The sequence below is a fragment of the Typopeltis vanoorti genome, unplaced genomic scaffold (assembly GCF_054136105.1).
Source record: "Typopeltis vanoorti isolate ZY-2024b unplaced genomic scaffold, IOZ_Tvanoo_1.0 HiC_scaffold_690, whole genome shotgun sequence".
In the NCBI taxonomy this organism is placed as follows: domain Eukaryota; kingdom Metazoa; phylum Arthropoda; class Arachnida; order Uropygi; family Thelyphonidae; genus Typopeltis; species Typopeltis vanoorti.
In genome coordinates this window covers 96851-117643 of record NW_028328170.1, presented here as the reverse complement: position 1 = coordinate 117643, position 20793 = coordinate 96851, and the positions used below count along the sequence as shown (strand labels likewise).

The window sequence follows — 20793 nt, the reverse complement described above, 5'->3', positions numbered from 1 at the left end:
AATAATATTCGGTTTCCATCGTTTTAGAGCTAGTTGAAGAGTTTTGTCTCATGCTATTTTCCTGAAGAAAGAAAATTTTCAATGACTTTTGTGGCTCACCCATTATTTTACTTTACTTTACTTTCCTGGATACCAATCACTACAACACAATATGATAACTTCACAGGATGAACGAATTGTCATAACTGCAAAGACACTTGACTCATTTATTTTTCCTTATAGTACGGTTTACCTGACCCTTAACCCTGATCGTTCCTTCCAAAATGAAACTTTTGCACAGATGATTCACGGACATGTTTCTACATGCTGTTGGATAAACCTTGATAACAATGACGGATGTGTGTCACCCTGGGAACATTCCAAGATATCATATCTCAAAAACATCACCCACAATTCCAGAGCCAAACAAAACATGACAACAATGTCGTTATGTGTTCAGATATTTCTGGGGAACATGTCTCTCATTCTGTGATACCACAGAGGGTGACAGATGTCTTCCCTGCAATGCTCCCCCACCTAACCCCATCACCCTAGTCTCTCACCATCCCCTCTCCTCCAGAAGATGTCTGCTCACCCTAGTGGAGATGAGTGAGGTCATCGTTTGCGGATATCTTTTAGTGATGTCACCTCCAATTGATACTGATAACTTTTTTGGGAAAAAAATTTAAAAAACGCGTTTTTTATGAAAACTTTTTAGGAAAAAAAGGCGTTTCTTATGATAACTTTTTGGAAGACTTAATGAGAAATATTCAGTGTTCGAAAATAAATTCACATATACTTTATATATTTATTAATTCTACTCAGTTATTATGTTAGAATATGACCTGTAAAAGTAAAATACAGAAAATGACTAATCAATTTGAAAAAAAAAATAATTACTTAAATTAAGGGGATATTAAATCCCACATAGTTTTAAAACCGAATAAGAAACTCAAAGATTATTCGGTTTTAAAACTATGTGGGATTTAATATCCCCCTTAATTTAAGTAATGTTTTCATTGCCAAAATGAAGCTTATTAGCTCTTTATACTTAAGTAAAATAATAATAATAATAATTTCACTTCTCAGAATTCCATACTCTAAGAGCAATCGGAATTCAAAACCGGAAATAACACTGACCCTAAAGAAAATGGCACATAGACTTTCCCACCAAGGTTGGGCAACAGTGGGAAAGAATTAATACAAGGAACCACTCGGATACTAAAGTAAATTAAGTAGTCCACTAGCTTTTCTGTTTATTTACAGAAATATCTTTCAACTCCTATGTTTTGCATGTTTTGTGGTGTGAATATATGTTAGCCACAATAACCTATAATGAAAAGTGAAATGTCTTTTCAGACTTGTGTTTCTGTTCTGTGAATATATGTTAATCAACAATTTGCAATATGCAGAAAACCTAGATAGTACCAAGATGTTCCCATTCTGGAAAGAAATGTAAGTTTTTTTTTTAACTTGAACATAACAATTGATAATTGTAATACAATAATCACTGTTTGTATGTTTTTTGGTAAGCATAATTCTAATACTGAATAGTTTTTTTTTCATAAGAATAATCATAGGATAAATCATAGGATACATATTAAAGTATCAACATGGATACATTAACGACTTTTCATGTCTAATGTGTGTGTGTGTGTTTGTGTGATTAAGGACACTAGTATATAATTAATTACTCAGAAAAGTTCGAAAAACTGTTGCCATCACGACTTACTCTAAGTGTTCCCACCCTTTAACAGTAAAGAAATACCCCAAATTGTATTGGGAAAAATTAGTACAACCATCAATACAAAAAGAAAAAAAACTGTATGTTTGAGTGACATAGCATATAATTAAATTATTCAGAAAACCTCGAAACTGTGAATTTCCAAACACATAATGTCATGATTCTTATCTCTAAATATCACCCACAAGGCAATAAACGAACCAAAAACATCACGTGATATCCCTGACAGACAAGGACCCTAGCGAAATTCCAAGCATTCCAAACTCAATAACAAAAACAAACGTTCGCGTCACGATTCCTTATCTTATCTTGATCTTGATCTGGTCAGAAGTGTCCCACCAATCACGAAATGATTCCTTATCTCTAATATATCTCCCTTTTCCATTCAAAACAATGTCACTTATTTACAACTAACAAATGATGTCACTTATCTACATCTCATAACAACAAACATTCACGCCATGAATCCATATCTAATCTTCATCTTCATCTAGTCAGAAGTGTCCACCAATCACGACACGATTCCTTATCTCTACCATCACCCATAATTCCATAAGCGAACCAAAACACAAGAAATGAAGCCATTGACACATATGACCTCAGTGAAATTCCTGACATTCCAAACCCATGAAGCCATGCCTACCGGAAGCATTTGGTTTAAAGTGTCCCACCAATCACAACACGAATCCTTATCTCAACCATCACCCATAATTCCATACGCGAACCAAAAAAATCCCCCACAATTCCATATGCAAACCAAAGCACAAGAACTGAAGCCATTACACATATGCCCTCAGGCAAATTCCTGACATTCCTGACGCATGAAGCCACACCCACTGGAAGCATTTGGTCAGAAGAGCCACCCCTACTACTGACGAACATCGACTGTTTTGTTCTGATCGGATATTTTGGCAATTCATCAAGAGCACAAACTCCTAAACTCACTTTTCTCATGGTAGGTTCTAACTCTAGTATGCTTACTAATTGTTCAGTGTTCATAATCCAGTAACACAGAATGATCCTTTGTTACGGATACCATACACTCAAATTCTGCACCAAGAACCACTGTGATGTTTTCAGGAAGAGGTTGAGCAAATTTAACATCGAGTCGCACACTTCCTCTTCTTAACAGGCTGACATGGGGGGCACCGGCATTTTGATCTGGCGATAAGTCAAATCCATAGTGAACGTTTCCCTTTACATATTCTTCATAAGAAATGTCATTACCACAGTCTCTGTTCCATTTACCTTGCAATGTGATCAGTGACATGTAACATCTGCTGTAATGCCTTTCTTTGAAGTTCGGAGTCAAAGGTTGTGAGGGATATTGAATAACGTCTGCTGCACTACAAGAAAATTCAGATTGAAATGATGAAAATTAAATGGATTTCTGTGGAAACTGCCATTAAATCCATCACTAGCGACCAGTCCAATAATTAATCTAGATGGTATTACACCTGGATACAGATTGTCTCGTGTGGCATCTGACATACCCTTGGGAATCGAAAAATAAGACACTTGCACACGATTGATGGGATATATCATGTTTGACTTGTCTAATAGAGACAGGTGAGCCAGTTGAATCTTTGAATTTATTTTGACTTTGCAGACAAAAAGTGTAGCCTCTTCAATTTGCACTTTAGCCTTAGAATCAGCATTTGCAGGCAGTAAACAAAATTCGGAAGAACTGCGAACCATACGAATACGAACAGTAACGTTATTGATCAAATACCGGTCTTGATGCATGATGTCAGCGTGTATTCGCCCAAGCATCTAGACACTTTTCGATTGGTTAATTCGAGTTTGTCGTCTATGTATCCCACATTCACTTTTGGTAAACATATTACTAACATTAGCCATATCATCTTTAACAAATAGTTCATTTGTCAGTTGACTGTTTTTTAGCATCTCTGTCATAATTTAGTAGGTTTTCAATATAAGCCCTATAAGGATACGTGTCTGATGCAACATTCACTAGTTTATCTTGGAAAAAAAAGTCAATTTGGCTGAACAGGGAATGGAAAACATTATTCACAACACCAACTGAAGAATCTTCGATAGGGTTATTATATTTATCAGTGATGCATACGAATGCGTAGGTATAATTTTCCCAAATCCAAGTATTCTTCAGATGTACCTGGTATGCAAAATTCCACAGCACCTCCACTATCAGCAATGGATATTGGTTGGTAGGTAACAAAAGAACTTCTTTCCACACACATGTTGACACGAAGGTGGCAAAGATCTATCTCTGATATCATATCCTCAGAAAAAGATGTCATTCATTTTAATTCTTCTTGCTTCCTTGACCTCTCTGAAGTAATTGGCTCTGAGCTTTTTCAGCAATCACTTTTCAACGTCGAGCCTTCATAAACAGCAATGCTCTGTTTATAAAGCCTCGACATACTGGTACCCCTTCCAATACATCTCCTATCATATGCTGACCGTCTTTTAAGGCTTGATGACCGACAAATTGAGCTGCAGGTTTTAAAAGTGGACTTAGAAAGGAGAAGGCACTTCTGAAAATGCTACCTAATCCGTACCCACGTTGTATTGGGGGGCCCGTAAACATTTGAGCCCCACCTGCCTGCAATGTGTAATATCTGAGATAATCATTCATCCTTCACTTGTCGGAACTGTAATTTAACTATTATCTTGCCACCACAAAACTGGAACAACTCGCCGCTGTCAGAACGAATTTCAATGCTAATTGACTGAAATGTTTGTTTTCGTAAGAGATAATAATCAGATTGAGCAAAAATTAAGGAACACTTAGTGCTGCAGTGAAAAACTTGTAACAATGGTGTACATGTATCACCAACTATCTGTTCTTGTATTAAATCAGAATAAACAAAATATGCAGCTACACCCCTCTTTATATCAGTTGGATATTTCCCTGTGATTGTACCTTTCAGTTTAACACCAATCTGATTACAACCCAGTAGATGGCCCAAACCCGAGGCCTCCTTGGGAAACAACAGGTTGTAATCTTTTGGGACTGTCAGAGAAATGGTGTTGTTTGGGTTCTTTTTTCCAGTAATCACAGAACTCACATCAAACACTGCTTGAAGAAGTTCAGAGGGTGAATTGTAACTGCCATGGGGAATCTTGTACACTTTGTAAAATCGTTCTTTAGACTTTTCAAAAACTTTATTTCCTGTGATGTTGTTGTTGTTGTTGTCGATATTGTTGACTCCTCCTCCAATTGCACGTATCATATGAAACTCATCATAACCGGAATCTATGTTATTAAATTCTCCCGGAAGATGAATTTCGGCAAGAACAACTTCCCATTTACCTTTAAGTCTGATCTTGTGTGGTAATTCCACTCGAAAATTTCGTTTGCATGTTTGTAGGAAACATTTTCATACTGGCATTACTGGGAAGGGTTAAGTAAAACATCTTTGCTACGAACCCAAGAATTATACAATGATGGATAACCGAGCCACTTAACAAAATACTGAAGCTTTCCTTTCTGTTTTCACTGCTTAAGTACTTGTTCGATTAGATACACGTCTTCCGGAAGTTCATTGGGTATATTAGCCTCTTGCAGTTGAGCTTCGTAGAAAGTTCCCTCCACTATCTCTCCGTCCCGAATGGGAACTATATACTACAGGGTTTCTATTAATAACCTGAACAATAGTGAACAATTCTCGTGTCCAGTTACCCCAATATCCTTTTCTAAATTTGTGGGTATCATCACTTAAAACCACACTAACACCTACTTGAAATTTTGGTTTGGTAGTCTCCTCTTGGGTTCCGTACAAATATTTCCAAACACGATCCTCGCAATTTAACCTTTACACACGATCCTCCTATGTGAAGGTTAAATTGCAAAGGAGCCATACCGATAGTGCGGTGTGGTGTGAGGTTATAAGTATGTACAAGGGTCGGCAAAACTTTCGTATAATTTTACTTTTAGAATATGTCATCCATTTGTAGATCTTTGTTTTCAGCGTTCTGATAAATCTTTCTGCAATGGGTGCTTTCAAGTAGTATGGGAGGCTCTTCTGACCAAATGCATCCGGTGGGCGTGGCTTCCTGACGTCATTGTGAGTGACGTCATGAGTTTGGAATGTTAGGAATTTCCGTGTGGGCAAGTGTGTCACTGGCTTCAGTTCTTGTCTTTTGGTTCGCGTATGGGATTATGGTTGATGATAGAGATAAGGATTCGTGTTGTGATTGGTGGGACATTTTGAACCAAATGCTTCTGGTGTGGGTGGCTTCATGAGTCAGGAATTTCCCTGGGAGCATATGTGGTCAATGGCTTCAGTTCTTGTGTTTTGGTTCGCGTATGGAATTATGGGTGATGGTAGAGATAAGGATTCGTGTTGTGGGTGTGTGTTGTTTTCAGATGTAGATAAGTGACGTCATTTGTTATTTGTAAATAAGTGAAGTTGTTTTGAATGGAAAGGATGATATTAGTGGATAAGAAATCGTGTCTTGATTGGTAGTCACTTCTGACCAGATCAAGATCAAGATAAGATAAGGAATCGTGACACGAATGTTTGTTGTTATTGAGATTGGAATTTCGCTGGGGCCCTTGTCTGTCAGAAATATCACGTAGTGTGATGGGTGATATTTAGAGATAAGAATCGTGACGTTATGTCTTTGTGTGGTATTTTGGTTTGGCTATGGAATTGTGGGCTATGATTTGAGATAAGATATCTTTGAATTTTCTCAGGGTGACACACATCCGTCATTGTTGTCATGGTTTATCCAACACCATGTAGAAACATGTCCGTGAATCATCTGTGCAAAAGTTTCATTTTGGAAGGAACGGTCAGGGTTAAGGGTCAGGTAAACAGTACTATAAGGAAAAAAAAACGAGTCAAGTGTCTTTGCAGTTATGACAGTTCGTTCATCCTGTGAAGTTACCATATTGTGTTGTGGTGATTGGTATCCAGGAAAGTAAAGTAAAGTAAAATAATCGGTGAGCCACAAAAGTCATTGAAATTTTCTTTCTTCAGGAAAATAGCACAAGACAAAACTCTTCAACTAGCTCTAAAAGGATGGAAACCGATTATTATTTTAGAAGACACGTACATTGTGATGTATTTATCCCAGACCACTTGGGAAAAATTATGCAGGAAGTGTTCTGATATTCTCGGCTACTTGCAAAGAAGAGTTGGCTATGAAATGGACCTCGGTGATTGTTATATTCTGAAATGCCAAGATGGGGAACTAATACTTGATGATACAGAAGCTGATGGAAGTAAGGTTTTTTCTATTAGTTGTGAAGAAGCTGAGAGATTTTCAACAAAAATGTATGACATTGATAATCATTTACTAATTTTGGAAACTGAATTACCATCTGTCCGTATAATGGGAAAAATTATTGCTCAACATTTAAATTCATCAATGGTAAAATTAGACTTTCAAGATTTTATCCAATTCGATAAAGATTCTTTATTTTGGGACATTTATGAACATTTTACAAAAACTGTTTGTGTATATTTGCTGACAAAAGAATACACAGAATGTTTAGGGAGGCATGGTGTCATTTCCAGACTGACACAATATCAAACGTATGGAAGTGTGGTTACCATGGTATCTGATTTAAAAATTCTTTTGCGTGACCAGCTATTTTGATGTAATGTAACCAAGAAACAGTTTGTAACAAAAATTTTATTCATTGAACTCATTGGAAAATATTAAGAGTCTAAACTATATATTGTGAAATATTTTTAGGTAATTACATGTTTTCAATTTTTCTCAGTGAATATACTTGTAAATAGTATTTCAGCAAAATAAAATGTGCACTTGTAAACTTAAATGAACAAAGATGTGTGTTTTTGTTGTTGTGTTTTTCCACAGTGAATTTTTACTCAGTTATTCTGATTAGATCTTGATATTTAAATCCACAACTTTATATCTTAATGCAATTCTGTTTAATTATTTTAAAAAAATCACAACTGTGAAATTAATGACAGAACAGGAAAAAAAAGTGTTGAAAACGAAAATCCATGTATTGATTATTTTAGAAATTGTCTAATGCTACCTATTGATATTATTTGAGTTATCAGAAAACAAATCGTTCACATAATCGAAAATCCGAACTGTTAGAATTTCGTTATTTTTACAGAGAGTGAGAGAGAGAGAGAAAGAGAGAAGCACCTAATTAAACCAACAAAACGTGAGTTTACCACTTCTTTAAAGTTTGGCATAGAGAAAATGTTTGTACACTACAGATAACACATATACAAATTTTACCTTTCCCTACACAAAGTAAGATAAAAACACACCAACAGTATATCCAACAGCATGTGAAAACATGTCATTGAGTCATATGCGCAAAAGATTCATTTTTAAAGGAACGGTCAGGGTAGGGGATCGTGAGTGTAAACAGTACTATAAGAAAATACCAGAGAGTCGAGTGACTTTGGACTTAAGGTAATCATGCATCTACTGCAACTGCTGTTTTGTGATTTGTGTTTGGTAATGCAAAAATAATGGGTGAGCCACAAATTCTTTGAAAGTTTCTATGTGAAAAGTTGTAATTATTTAGAATTTTGTAAATGAATGTTACCATAACGTATACGATCAGAGCTAATAATCAGTGAAATAATAATAAATAACTATTTATTTGTGGTGCCATATGAAGTAATCGAAGAAGAAGAATGAAGGAAATCGATTATGAAAAATCGACAGTGGGTGAAAAATACGAATTTTCAGTTATCATTGGGATAATTGATGTACAATTTTTGTTGAATAAGAGTTCAAATTTATTTCCTAAAGGAATTTGTATTTCTGATGGAATTAGTGTAAGATATGCAGTGACAAAATCACCTTGTAGTTGGAAAGAATTACCTGAAAGAGTTAAAAAACAGAATTCTTGGTTAATAAAATATAACCATCAGCTGAAGTGGGAAATTGGTTCACTAGCTTTGGATAAACTAAGAGATTGGATGATAGAATCAACATGCAAATATCATATATTACTTGCCAAAGGAAGAGAAAAATCAAATACATTAACGAAGTTAATAAGGAGGCCTGTTCTTGATTTAAATGAAATTGGATGCCCAAAACGTGAAAACATAACGTGTACTTTTAAATGCTTTTGGAAACATAATGAAAGATTTTGTGCTTTTAATAATTCTCTGAAGTATACGTATTGGTTTCAAAGAAATAAATACACAACCCTTAATTTTACTACAGTAATAAATTCCCAATGAACGCCAAACGAAATTTTAACTTTCAGATGAGAGTCACATTGTCAAAACCATACGATGGCAATTCCACAACCATGGAAGAACCTTTGATGTATTTTTCAATTTATTTATTTTCTGTATTGTTAGATTCAGTAAATACAATTTGTAAATAATATTTCGTTCAATAAAATGTGTAAATTTAAATGAACAAATTGGGTGTCATATATGTGTTATACAAATTTAAGAAGGAAGATAACATTTTTTTTTCCTTGTGAAATTTCATGCCACAAAGTAACCAGAGAATTTTTTTTTTGATTCATTGAATTAAAAGTCTTATTTGTTCGTTATCTACAAACAAGGTTAATGAATGAAAATTAACAGTGTGGGAAAATAATTCACAAATAAATTCTAATTACAGAAATAGCTTAAGAGCACAAGCAATCGAAGGTAAAATTAATAGTTATATTGGTAATTTCCCAATGGAAACGAAGAGTTCAAAACAAAACACACGATTTCTCACGTACATACAACAAAAGGCGACCGGATAAGATAGATACCTTAAAGGTAAGACTTATTCAGAAATATACAGCGTTGGAAAATAAATTCTCATATACTTTATATATTTATTAATTCTGCTCAGTTATTCTGTTAGAATATGACCTGTAAAAGTAAAATACAGAAATTAACGAATCAATTGGAAAAAAAATAATAATAAAAATTTCACTTGTCTGAATTCCATACTCTAACAGCAATCGGAATTCGAAACCAGAAATAACAGTTACCCTAAACAAAACAGCGCATAGACTTTCCAACCAAGGATGGGCACCCGTAGGAAAGATTAATACAGAGAACCAAACGGATACTAAAGTAATTAAGTAGTCCACTAGCTTTTCTGGTTATTTACAGAAATATCTATCAACTCCTATGTTTTGTGTGTTTTGTGGTGTGAATATATGTTAGGCACAGTAACCTATAATGAAAACTCTTTTCAGATTTGTGTTTGTGTTCTGTGAATATATGTTAATCAACAATTTGGAATATTCAGAAAACCTAGATAGTACCACGATGTTCCCATTCTGGAAAGAAATGTAAGTTTTTTTTTTTTTTTTTCAAAGAAATGTTATGCCAAGAAAAACACCATTTGCATTGGTGATATATGTAAATTCAATTCTTATTTCTTGCATATTGCAATGTAAGTAATATCTGTGAAATAAATATGTAAACTTAAAAGAACAAACAGTGTCATTGATGTGTTATGTATGTTTAAGTAAGAACACTTTTGAAATAACCGTGAATACACACACGATTTGTTTATTTATTTATTTATTTATTTATTGAATTTTAAGATCTTACTATTAGACAAATCAAAATATCCGGATGAATTATGAATAAAATATGAACTTGATTAGAATATGAATATAGAAGAAAATACAGATGAGGTATGGAAAAAAAGTATGTGTGTTTGAGTGACATCAGTATATAATTAATTATTCAGAAAAGCTCGAAAGACTGCCGCCATCACGACTTACTCTAAGAATTCCCACAGATGACAATGACGGATGTGTGTCACCCTGGGAAAATTCAAAGATATCTTATCTCAAAACATAGCCCACAATTCCATAGCCAAACCAAAATACCACACAAAGACATAACGTCACGATTCTTATCTCTAAATATCACCCATCACACCACGTGATATTTCTGACAGACAAGGGCCCCAGCGAAATTCCAATCTAAATAACAACAAACATTCGCGTCACGATTCCTTATCTTATCTTGATCTTGATCTGGTCAGAAGTGACCACCAATCACGACACGATTTCTTATCCACTAATATCATCCTTTCCATTCAAAACAACAACGTCACTTATTTACAAATAACAAATGACGACATTTATTTACAAATAACAAATGACATCACTTATCTACATCTGAAAACAACACACACCCACAACACCAATCCTTATCTCTACCATCACCCATAATTCCATACGCGAACCAAAACACAAGAATTGAAGCCATTGACCACATATGCTCCCAGGGAAATTCCTGACTCATGAAGCCACCCACACCGGAAGCATTTGGTTCAAAATGTCCCACCAATCACAACACGAATCCTTATCTCTATCATCAACCATAATCCCATACGCGAACCAAAAGACAAGAACTGAAGCCAGTGACACACTTGCCCACACGGAAATTTCTAACATTCCAAACTCATGACGTCACTCACAATGACGTCAGGAAGCCATGCCCATCAGATGCATTTGGTCAGAAGAGCCTCCCATACTACTCTTTCATTTCACTCCTGGTCGTGCAGAACTGAATATTATGGTTTCTAAACATTGCACGAACTTTCTTGTTGCAAAACTCTTTTCCTTGATCAGAGTTTATGTAACATGGCACTTCCTCTTTAAAAATAGACTCGAAAGCATTAACAACATCGTCTGCTGATTTCTTCTTCAGTGTTCAAACCCACGCAAATCGCGAAAAACAATCAATGCATAAAAGAAGGAAACACACACCCCATTGTCTTTTGCAAGGGATAACATATCTGCCAAATCACATTGAAAAGTGTGTAAAAGTGTCGGTACTTTGATTTGATTGCGTTTAAACTTTCTTCTAATGGGTTGGTGTCTCACATAAGTGTTGTTAAACAACTTTTCACGCTTTCATGTGAAAAAAATTGTATGTTTCTGTAAAGCTTTGATACTTCCAAAACTAAGTACTGTATTAGGATTGTAGTAATCTGCTAACTTTTCCATTACTATCAATGGTTTTTTTTCTTTACAGGTGAAAATCAAGAACTATCGCAAAAGTTCCAGATACTTGCTTTTATAGCAGTACTGGTAATATCAGTGACCGCAGAAATTGCCATAATCATTTGAGAAGTAGTATCAAAATCAGGTAATCAAACTTGTCTCATCAAAGAAATGTTACACCAAGAAAAACACCATTTGCATTGGTGATATATATATAAATTCCTATTTCTGCATATTGCATTGTAAATAATATCTGTGAAATAAATATGTACACTTAAAAGAACAAACAGTGTCTTTGATGTGTTATGTATGTTTAAGTAAGAATACTTTGAAAATCACCGTGAATTCACACACGATTTGTTTATTTATTTATTTATTTATTTATTTATTTATTGAACTTCATGATCTTAATTTAGACAATCAAAATATTCGGATGAATTATGAATAAATATGAACTTGATTAGAATATGAATATAGAAAAAATACAGATGAGCTTTGGAAAAAAAAATTATATTTAAGAGACACCAGTATATAATTAAATTATTCAGAAAACCTCGAAAGTCTGCCACCATCTCGAGTCTACTCTATTCTTAAAATTCCCACTCTTTAACAAGAAAGAAATATCCCAAATGTATTGGAAAATTAGTACACCCATCCTTAGACAACCAAACAAAACATGACGACAATGACGGATGTGTGTCACCCTGGGAAAATTCCAAGATATCTTATCTCAAAACATGGCCCACAATTCCATAGCCAAACCAAAATACAACGCGATATCACAGAGAGAGACATATGTTCCCCAGAAATTTCCAATCACATAACGTCACGATTCTTATCTCTAAATATCACCAAACACATCACGTGATGTCCCCGACAAGCGAGGGCCCAGCAAAATTCCAAACATTCCAAAATCAATAACAACAAACATTCACGTCACGATTCCTTATCTTATCTTGAGTTTGATCTGGTCAGAAGTGTCCACCAATCACGGCACGATTCCGTATCTCTAATCTTTCTCCCTTTTCCATTCAAAACAACAACGTCACTTATGTACAACTAACAAATGATGTCACTTATGTACATCTGATAACAACAAACATTCACGTCACGATTCCTTATCTTATCTTGATCTTAATCTGGTTCGAAGTGTCCACCAATCACGACACGATTCCCTATCTCTAGCATCACCCATAATTCGATACGCGAACCAAAACACAAGAACTGAACCCATTCAGACATATGACCTCAGGGAAATTCCTAACAAACCAATTACATGAAGCCACGCCCACCGGAAGCATTTGGTTTATAGTGTCCTACCAATCACAACACGAATCCTTATCTCTAATATCACCCATAATTCCATAGGCGAACCAAAAAATTCCCCACAATTCCTACCCGAACCAAACCACAAGAACTGAAGCCATTGACACGCATGTGTGTGACCAAGCAGTGAATATGATATTTCACAATACAAAATATTTTGTGCAGTAAAGCACTTTAAATATCATTTCTTCCGATTTTTTTCTACAATATTAGAAATGCAGCCCCATATAAATATTGTTTAACGAGAATGAAAAGCCATTTAGGTATTCGGAAGGAAACATTGCTTTCAACAAACTTCTCCTATATAAAAATAATTCTTTCCCATCAATATTGGGTGGATATGGATCAGAAATACCTTTTTACGTCATACTTTTTCAGGATGAATTGGGAGTAGGAGTTATGCTGAATGACTGCATAAAGCTGGAGTAGGGATTCTATATCTATGTCCTGATTCAAATCAAGAATTCATAATAATAGGATTGAAACCGAATCCATCGAATCGAGACACCTGATGCTTCAAGAATAATGCTGACGCTTGAAATGACAGGATGCAAATAGGCTCGGTACTTCGCATTATTTTTCTACAGACATAACCATATAAATGAAATGGTTTTACGGTTTTTTTTTGTATTAATCACAGCAGTGAAATCAGGAATATTTCTGATATATACTCGCAGTTTCGAAGCATAATTATATTGGAGATCAATTGCCTTTATAGTGTTAAATGGCTTTTCTTCAATAATGACATGAGTGTTTCACACGCAGTGTTTACAATGGTGATATCCTTCTAATTGTAAGCTAAGAAGAAATTGACCGTTAGATAGCTCTTTCTGCTGCACGAAAGATTGCTCAAAATTTACTGATATTAACTGCGATAGTAAATTAATTAAATCAATGACAATAATCTCTTGATAAAAATGTGTGTCATTGATCTCATTCAGTTCAGTTCGTTTCATCATTGATTGCGCAACCTCAGAAAGGGCTGTTTATTATATCATAATTAACCTATTCATAGTGGAATGTTTTATTTGATAAGTGATTTTGAATAAAAAAATATCATCTTTCTAAAGATTGATTTCAAATGCAATAGGTTATATGGTTTCAAGAATGAAACTTGCGAATATTTGCAACTTTCGGATTTCTATCGGAATAAACATTTACATATAATTATGGCGAATAAAGAAGTGCATAGATCAAAAAATATTTTATCGATATGGGATTAGTATTACTGATGAACAATGCAAAACTTCATAATCTTCAAGACTCAAATGTGAAGAAAGGTTAAACGAAAACCGTCTTGCTAACAAACTCCTTAAAACTATTGCTACAGTGATTTATTGAAGCATAATATATTTACGGGTAATCGATACGTTTTTATTTATTGAATAGCTTAGTATTTGTTTTTCTCTCCCTCTGTTATTTTTAAAAATAAAAAAATCCAATTGTATACAATAATAATATTTTACAAATGGTTTATATATACTAAAAGCTCCCTCATGAAAAGTCTCTATAAACGTAAGTTTAAAAGTTTATGTAAATATCTCTCTATTTACTTAAATTAAAATATGTTGGAGCTTAGGGAGGTATCGATCTGCAAACAGTTTATTCGATTTAATCAATCTGTGTTCACTTACGTAAACATTTTCCACTTGAGATGCCGTCTTGGTTTTTGTATCCAGGGTTGCAAGTGCATACAGGTTTGTCATCATTGCCTTTCTCGCATTTTGCTATATCCTCCGTGCCACAAGGATCTCCACTGCATACATCTACATTAAGTTTTAAAGGGAATCAATATTTCTTACATTATATGTAAATATATAAATCTCGATATTTTAACGTCACATATTGAGATAAAATTCTATCTTCATGGCGAGCTATTAAAATAAATATATCACTGAATTTCCTGGTGTTTTATAATAACTTCAATGTTTATAAAATATTCTATAATCGTGTTACTCCTCAGATATTTGATTTTCCACTAATCATTTGTGGTCACGCTCCGATATATGTATTATATATATATATATCATGTTGAAATTTATTGAGTAAGAAGATATAGGGTAAACAGAGAAGTAAATGGACGTAAGAGAAGGGAACGTTAGTGGAATTCAATAGAGAGAAACAGCTAATAATTAAGAGCATGGTATACAAAACCCATAAGAAACCTGTAACCATCAATGAAAACCATGAAATACGGAAAGTAACAAAGATATTTCATTAAATTAAATCAAACATTCAAGAATATTGTGAAAATGCAAAGTCATGTCTTGCAGGTTATATTTCTCTCCAGACAAGCTATTGTTAATAGAAATAAATATCAAACTAAAACATAAAAGAGAATATGCAATAGAAAAATCGAACTTATTCAGAATTAAGGAATATTTATTTCGTATTCTCGAATCATTATATTTATTTCTCTAAGAACTGTTCTTCCATGTTTCAATAATTCAATTTTTATTTCTCTTTTGTTTACATTTTCGGTGAGTAATGTGTATGCGTTCGAAATTCTCCCAAATGAGATTACGATGTCTGTCGCTTTCCTTTTATTACGTTGTACCTTCTGCGATGCAACACTTCTCCTTGCGTAATAAAGTGGGTTTCATGAAATATCATATTTTGTACCAATTGTTGGAAACATGCTTTAATATTTTCGGAAGAAGAAGGTGGTCTCGATTTCAACGATTCATATTCCTTGATTATGAAATCCTTCTTTCAAAACCAGTCACAGCTGTATTAAGAATGGAATAACCAGTCAGTAAAATTGAGGCGTTATATTGAAAAGGCAATTAACCTTTTCGTGTTTATTTATTTCTCTGTTTCTGTCAAACATTATAATATTAATTTATTATAAACTCCGGTGCTGATTTATCTACTATTTTTTGTGTGTGACCAAGCAGTTAATATGATGTTTCACAATACAAAATATTTTGTGCAGTAAAACACTTTAAATATCATTTCTTCCGATTTTTTTCTTCAATATTAGAAATGCAGCCCCATATAAATATTGTTTAACGAGAATGAAAAGCCATTTAGGTATTCGGAAGGAAACATTGCTTTCAACAAACTTCTCCTATATTAAAATAATGCTTTCCCATCAATATTGGGTGGATATGGACCAGAAATACCTTTTTACGTCGTACTTTTTCAGGATGAATTGGGAGTAGGAGTTATGCTGAATGACTGCATAAAGCTGGAGTTGAGTTTCGATATCTATGTCCTGATTCAAATCAAGAATTCATATAATAGGATTGAAACCGAATCCATCGAATCGAGGCACCTGATGCTTCAAGAATAATGTTGACTCTTGAAATGACAGGATGCAAATAGGCTCGGTACTTCGCATAATTTTTGTTACAGACATAACCATATAAATGAAATGGTTTTCCGGGTTTTTTTTGTATTAATCACAGCAGTGAAATCAGGAATATTTCTGATATATACATGCAGTTTCGAAGCATAATTATATTGGAGATCAATTGCATTTATAGTGTTAAATGGCTTTTCTTCAATAATGACATGAGCGTTTCACACGCAGTGTTTACAATGGTGATATCCTTCTAATTGTAAGCTAAGAAGAAATTGACCGTTAGATAGCTCTTTCTGCTGCACGAAACATTGTTCAAAATTTACTGATATTAACTGCGATAGTAAATTAATTAAATCAATGACAATAATCTCTTGATAAAAATGTGTGTCATTGATCTCATTCAGTTCAGTTCGTTTCATCATTGATTGCGCAACCTCAGAAAGGGCTGTTTATTATATCATAATTAACCTATTCATAGTGGAATATTTTATTTGATAAGTGATTGTGAATAAAAAAATATTATCTTTCTAAAGATTGATTTCAAATGCAATAGGTTATATGGTTTTCAAGAATGAAACTTGCGAATATTTGCAACTTTCGGATTTCTATCGGAATAATCCTTTACATATAATTATGGCGAATAAAGAAGTGCATAGATCAAAAAATATTTTATCGATATGGGATTAGTATTACTGATGAACAATGCAAAACTTCATAATCTTCAAGACTCAAATGTGAAGAAAGGTTAAACGAAAACCGACTTGCTAACAAACTCCTTAAAACTATTGCAACAGTGATTTATTGAAGCATAATATATTTACGGGTAATCGATACGTTTTTATTTATTGAATAGCTTAGTATTTGTTTTTCTCTCCCTCTGTTATTTTTAAAAATAAAAAAATCCAATTATATACAATAATAATATTTTACAAATGGTTTATATATACTAAAAGCTCCCTCATGAAAAGTCTCTATAAACGTAAGTTTAAAAGTTTATGTAAATATCTCTCTATTTACTTAAATTAAAATATGTTGGAGCTTAGGGAGGTATCGATCTGCAAACAGTTTATTCGATTTAATCAATCTGTGTTCACTTACGTAAACATTTTCCACTTGAGATGCCGTCTTGGTTTTTGTATCCAGGGTTGCAAGTGCATACAGGTTTGTCATCATTGCCTTTCTCGCATTTTGCTATATCCTCCGTGCCACAAGGATCTCCACTGCATACATCTACATTAAGTTTTAAAGGGAATCAATATTTCTTACATTATATGTAAATATATAAATCTCGATATTTTAACGTCACATATTGAGATAAAATTCTATCTTCATGGCGAGCTATTAAAATAAATATATCACTGAATTTCCTGGTGTTTTATAATAACTTCAATGTTTATAAAATATTCTATAATCGTGTTACTCCTCAGATATTTGATTTTCCACTAATCATTTGTGGTCACGCTCCGATATATGTATTATATATATATATATATCATGTTGAAATTTATTGAGTAAGAAGATATAGGGTAAACAGAGAAGTAAATGGACGTAAGAGAAGGGAACGTTAGTGGAATTCAATAGAGAGAAACAGCTAATAATTAAGAGCATGGTATACAAAACCCATAAGAAACCTGTAACCATCAATGAAAACCATGAAATACGGAAAGTAACAAAGATATTTCATTAAATTAAATCAAACATTCAAGAATATTGTGAAAATGCAAAGTCATGTCTTGCAGGTTATATTTCTCTCCAGACAAGCTATTGTTAATAGAAATAAATATCAAACTAAAACATAAAAGAGAATATGCAATAGAAAAATCGAACTTATTCAGAATTAAGGAATATTTATTTCGTATTCTCGAATCATTATATTTATTTCTCTAAGAACTGTTCTTCCATGTTTCAATAATTCAATTTTTATTTCTCTTTTGTTTACATTTTCGGTGAGTAATGTGTATGCGTTCGAAATTCTCCCAAATGAGATTTCGATGTCTGTCGCTTTTCTTTTATTACGTTGTACCTTCTGCGATGCAACACTTCTCCTTGCGTAATAAAGTGGGTTTCATGAAATATCATATTTTGTACCAATTGTTGGAAACATGCTTTAATATTTTCGGAAGAAGAAGGTGGTCTCGATTTCAACGATTCATATTCCTTGATTATGAAATCCTTCTTTCAAAACCAGTCACAGCTGTATTAAGAATGGAATAACCAGTCAGTAAAATTGAGGCGTTATATTGAAAAGGCAATTAACCTTTTCGTGTTTATTTATTTCTCTGTTTCTGTCAAACATTATAATATTAATTTATTATAAACTCCGGTGCTGATTTATCTACTATTTTTTGTGTGTGACCAAGCAGTTAATATGATGTTTCACAATACAAAATATTTTGTGCAGTAAAACACTTTAAATATCATTTCTTCCGATTTTTTTCTTCAATATTAGAAATGCAGCCCCATATAAATATTGTTTAACGAGAATGAAAAGCCATTTAGGTATTCGGAAGGAAACATTGCTTTCAACAAACTTCTCCTATATTAAAATAATGCTTTCCCATCAATATTGGGTGGATATGGACCAGAAATACCTTTTTACGTCGTACTTTTTCAGGATGAATTGGGAGTAGGAGTTATGCTGAATGACTGCATAAAGCTGGAGTTGAGTTTCGATATCTATGTCCTGATTCAAATCAAGAATTCATATAATAGGATTGAAACCGAATCCATCGAATCGAGGCACCTGATGCTTCAAGAATAATGTTGACTCTTGAAATGACAGGATGCAAATAGGCTCGGTACTTCGCATAATTTTTGTTACAGACATAACCATATAAATGAAATGGTTTTCCGGGTTTTTTTTTGTATTAATCACAGCAGTGAAATCAGGAATATTTCTGATATATACATGCAGTTTCGAAGCATAATTATATTGGAGATCAATTGCATTTATAGTGTTAAATGGCTTTTCTTCAATAATGACATGAGCGTTTCACACGCAGTGTTTACAATGGTGATATCCTTCTAATTGTAAGCTAAGAAGAAATTGACCGTTAGATAGCTCTTTCTGCTGCACGAAACATTGTTCAAAATTTAGTGATATTAACTGCGATAGTAAATTAATTAAATCAATGACAATAATCTCTTGATAAAAATGTGTGTCATTGATCTCATTCAGTTCAGTTCGTTTCATCATTGATTGCGCAACCTCAGAAAGGGCTGTTTATTATATCATAATTAACCTATTCATAGTGGAATGTTGTATTTAATAAATGATGGCCAAACAAATATATTATCTTTATAAAAATAGATTTCAACTGCAAGATGTTATATTGTTTTCAAGAATGAAACTTGTGTGTATTTGCAACTTTCGGATTTCTATCAGAATAAACATTTACAGCTTATTATGGCGATTAAGTAGAGCTTTGATCAAAAAATATTTTATCGATATGTGCTTAGTATTACTGATGAACAATGCAAAACTTCATAATATTCAAGACTCTAATGTGAAGAAAGGTAAAACGAAAACCGACTTGCTACCACACTCCTTAAACTATTGCAACAGTGAGTTATTGAACGATAATATATTTACCGATAATCGATATGTTTTCATTTATTGAATAGCTTAGTATTTGTTTTTCTCTCCCTCTGTTATTTTTAAAAATTAAAAAAATGCAATTATAAACAATAATAATATTTTACAAATGGTTTATATTCTAAAAGCTCCCTCATGAAAAGTCTCTATAAACGTAAGTTTAAAAGTTTATGTAAATATCTCTCTATTTACTTAAATTAAAATATGTTGGAGCTTAGGGAGGTATCGATCTGCAAACAGTTTATTCGATTTAATCAATCTGTGTTCACTTACGTAAACATTTTCCACTTGAGATGCCGTCTTGGTTTTTGTATCCAGGGTTGCAAGTGCATACAGGTTTGTCATCATTGCCTTTCTCGCATTTGGCTATATCCTCAGTGCCACAAGGATCTCCATTGCATACATCTACATTAAGTTTTAAAGGGAATCAATATTTCTTACATTATATGTAAATATATAAATCTCGATATTTTAACGTCACATATTGAGAAATAATTCTATCTTCATGGCGAGCTATTAAAATAAATATATCACTGAATTTCCTAGTGTTTTATAATAACTTCAATGTTTATAAAATATTCTATGATCGTGTTACTCCTCAGATATTTGATTTTCCACTAATCATTTGTGGTCACGCTCCGATATATGTATTATATATATATATATCATGTTGAAATTTATTGAGTAAGAAGATATAGGGTAAACAGAGAAGTAAATGGACGTAAGAGAAGGGAACGTTAGTGGAACTCAATAGAGAGAAACAGCTAATATTTAAGAGCATGGTATACAAAACCCATAAGAAACCTGTAACCATCAATGAAAACCATGAAATACGGAAAGTAACAAAGATATTTCATTAAATTAAATCAAACATTCAAGAATATTGTGAAAATGCAAAGTCATGTCTTGCAGGTTATATTTCTCTCCAG

At 33.3% G+C, this 20793-nt stretch overlaps 1 protein-coding gene across 1 annotated transcript in view; it reads right to left on the bottom strand.

The window, feature by feature from the left end:
• Nucleotides 1-20793, bottom strand: part of LOC150092099 (uncharacterized) — a gene marked incomplete at both ends in the record, with an annotated part of 300006 nt that overhangs the window by 184479 nt on the left and 94734 nt on the right. The window contains 3 exons of the mRNA XM_090415309.1: nucleotides 14597-14728; nucleotides 17368-17499; nucleotides 20138-20269. Coding sequence (XP_090271435.1) covers nucleotides 14597-14728; nucleotides 17368-17499; nucleotides 20138-20269 — 396 coding nt within the window. The remainder of the gene's footprint in view (nucleotides 1-14596; nucleotides 14729-17367; nucleotides 17500-20137; nucleotides 20270-20793) is intronic.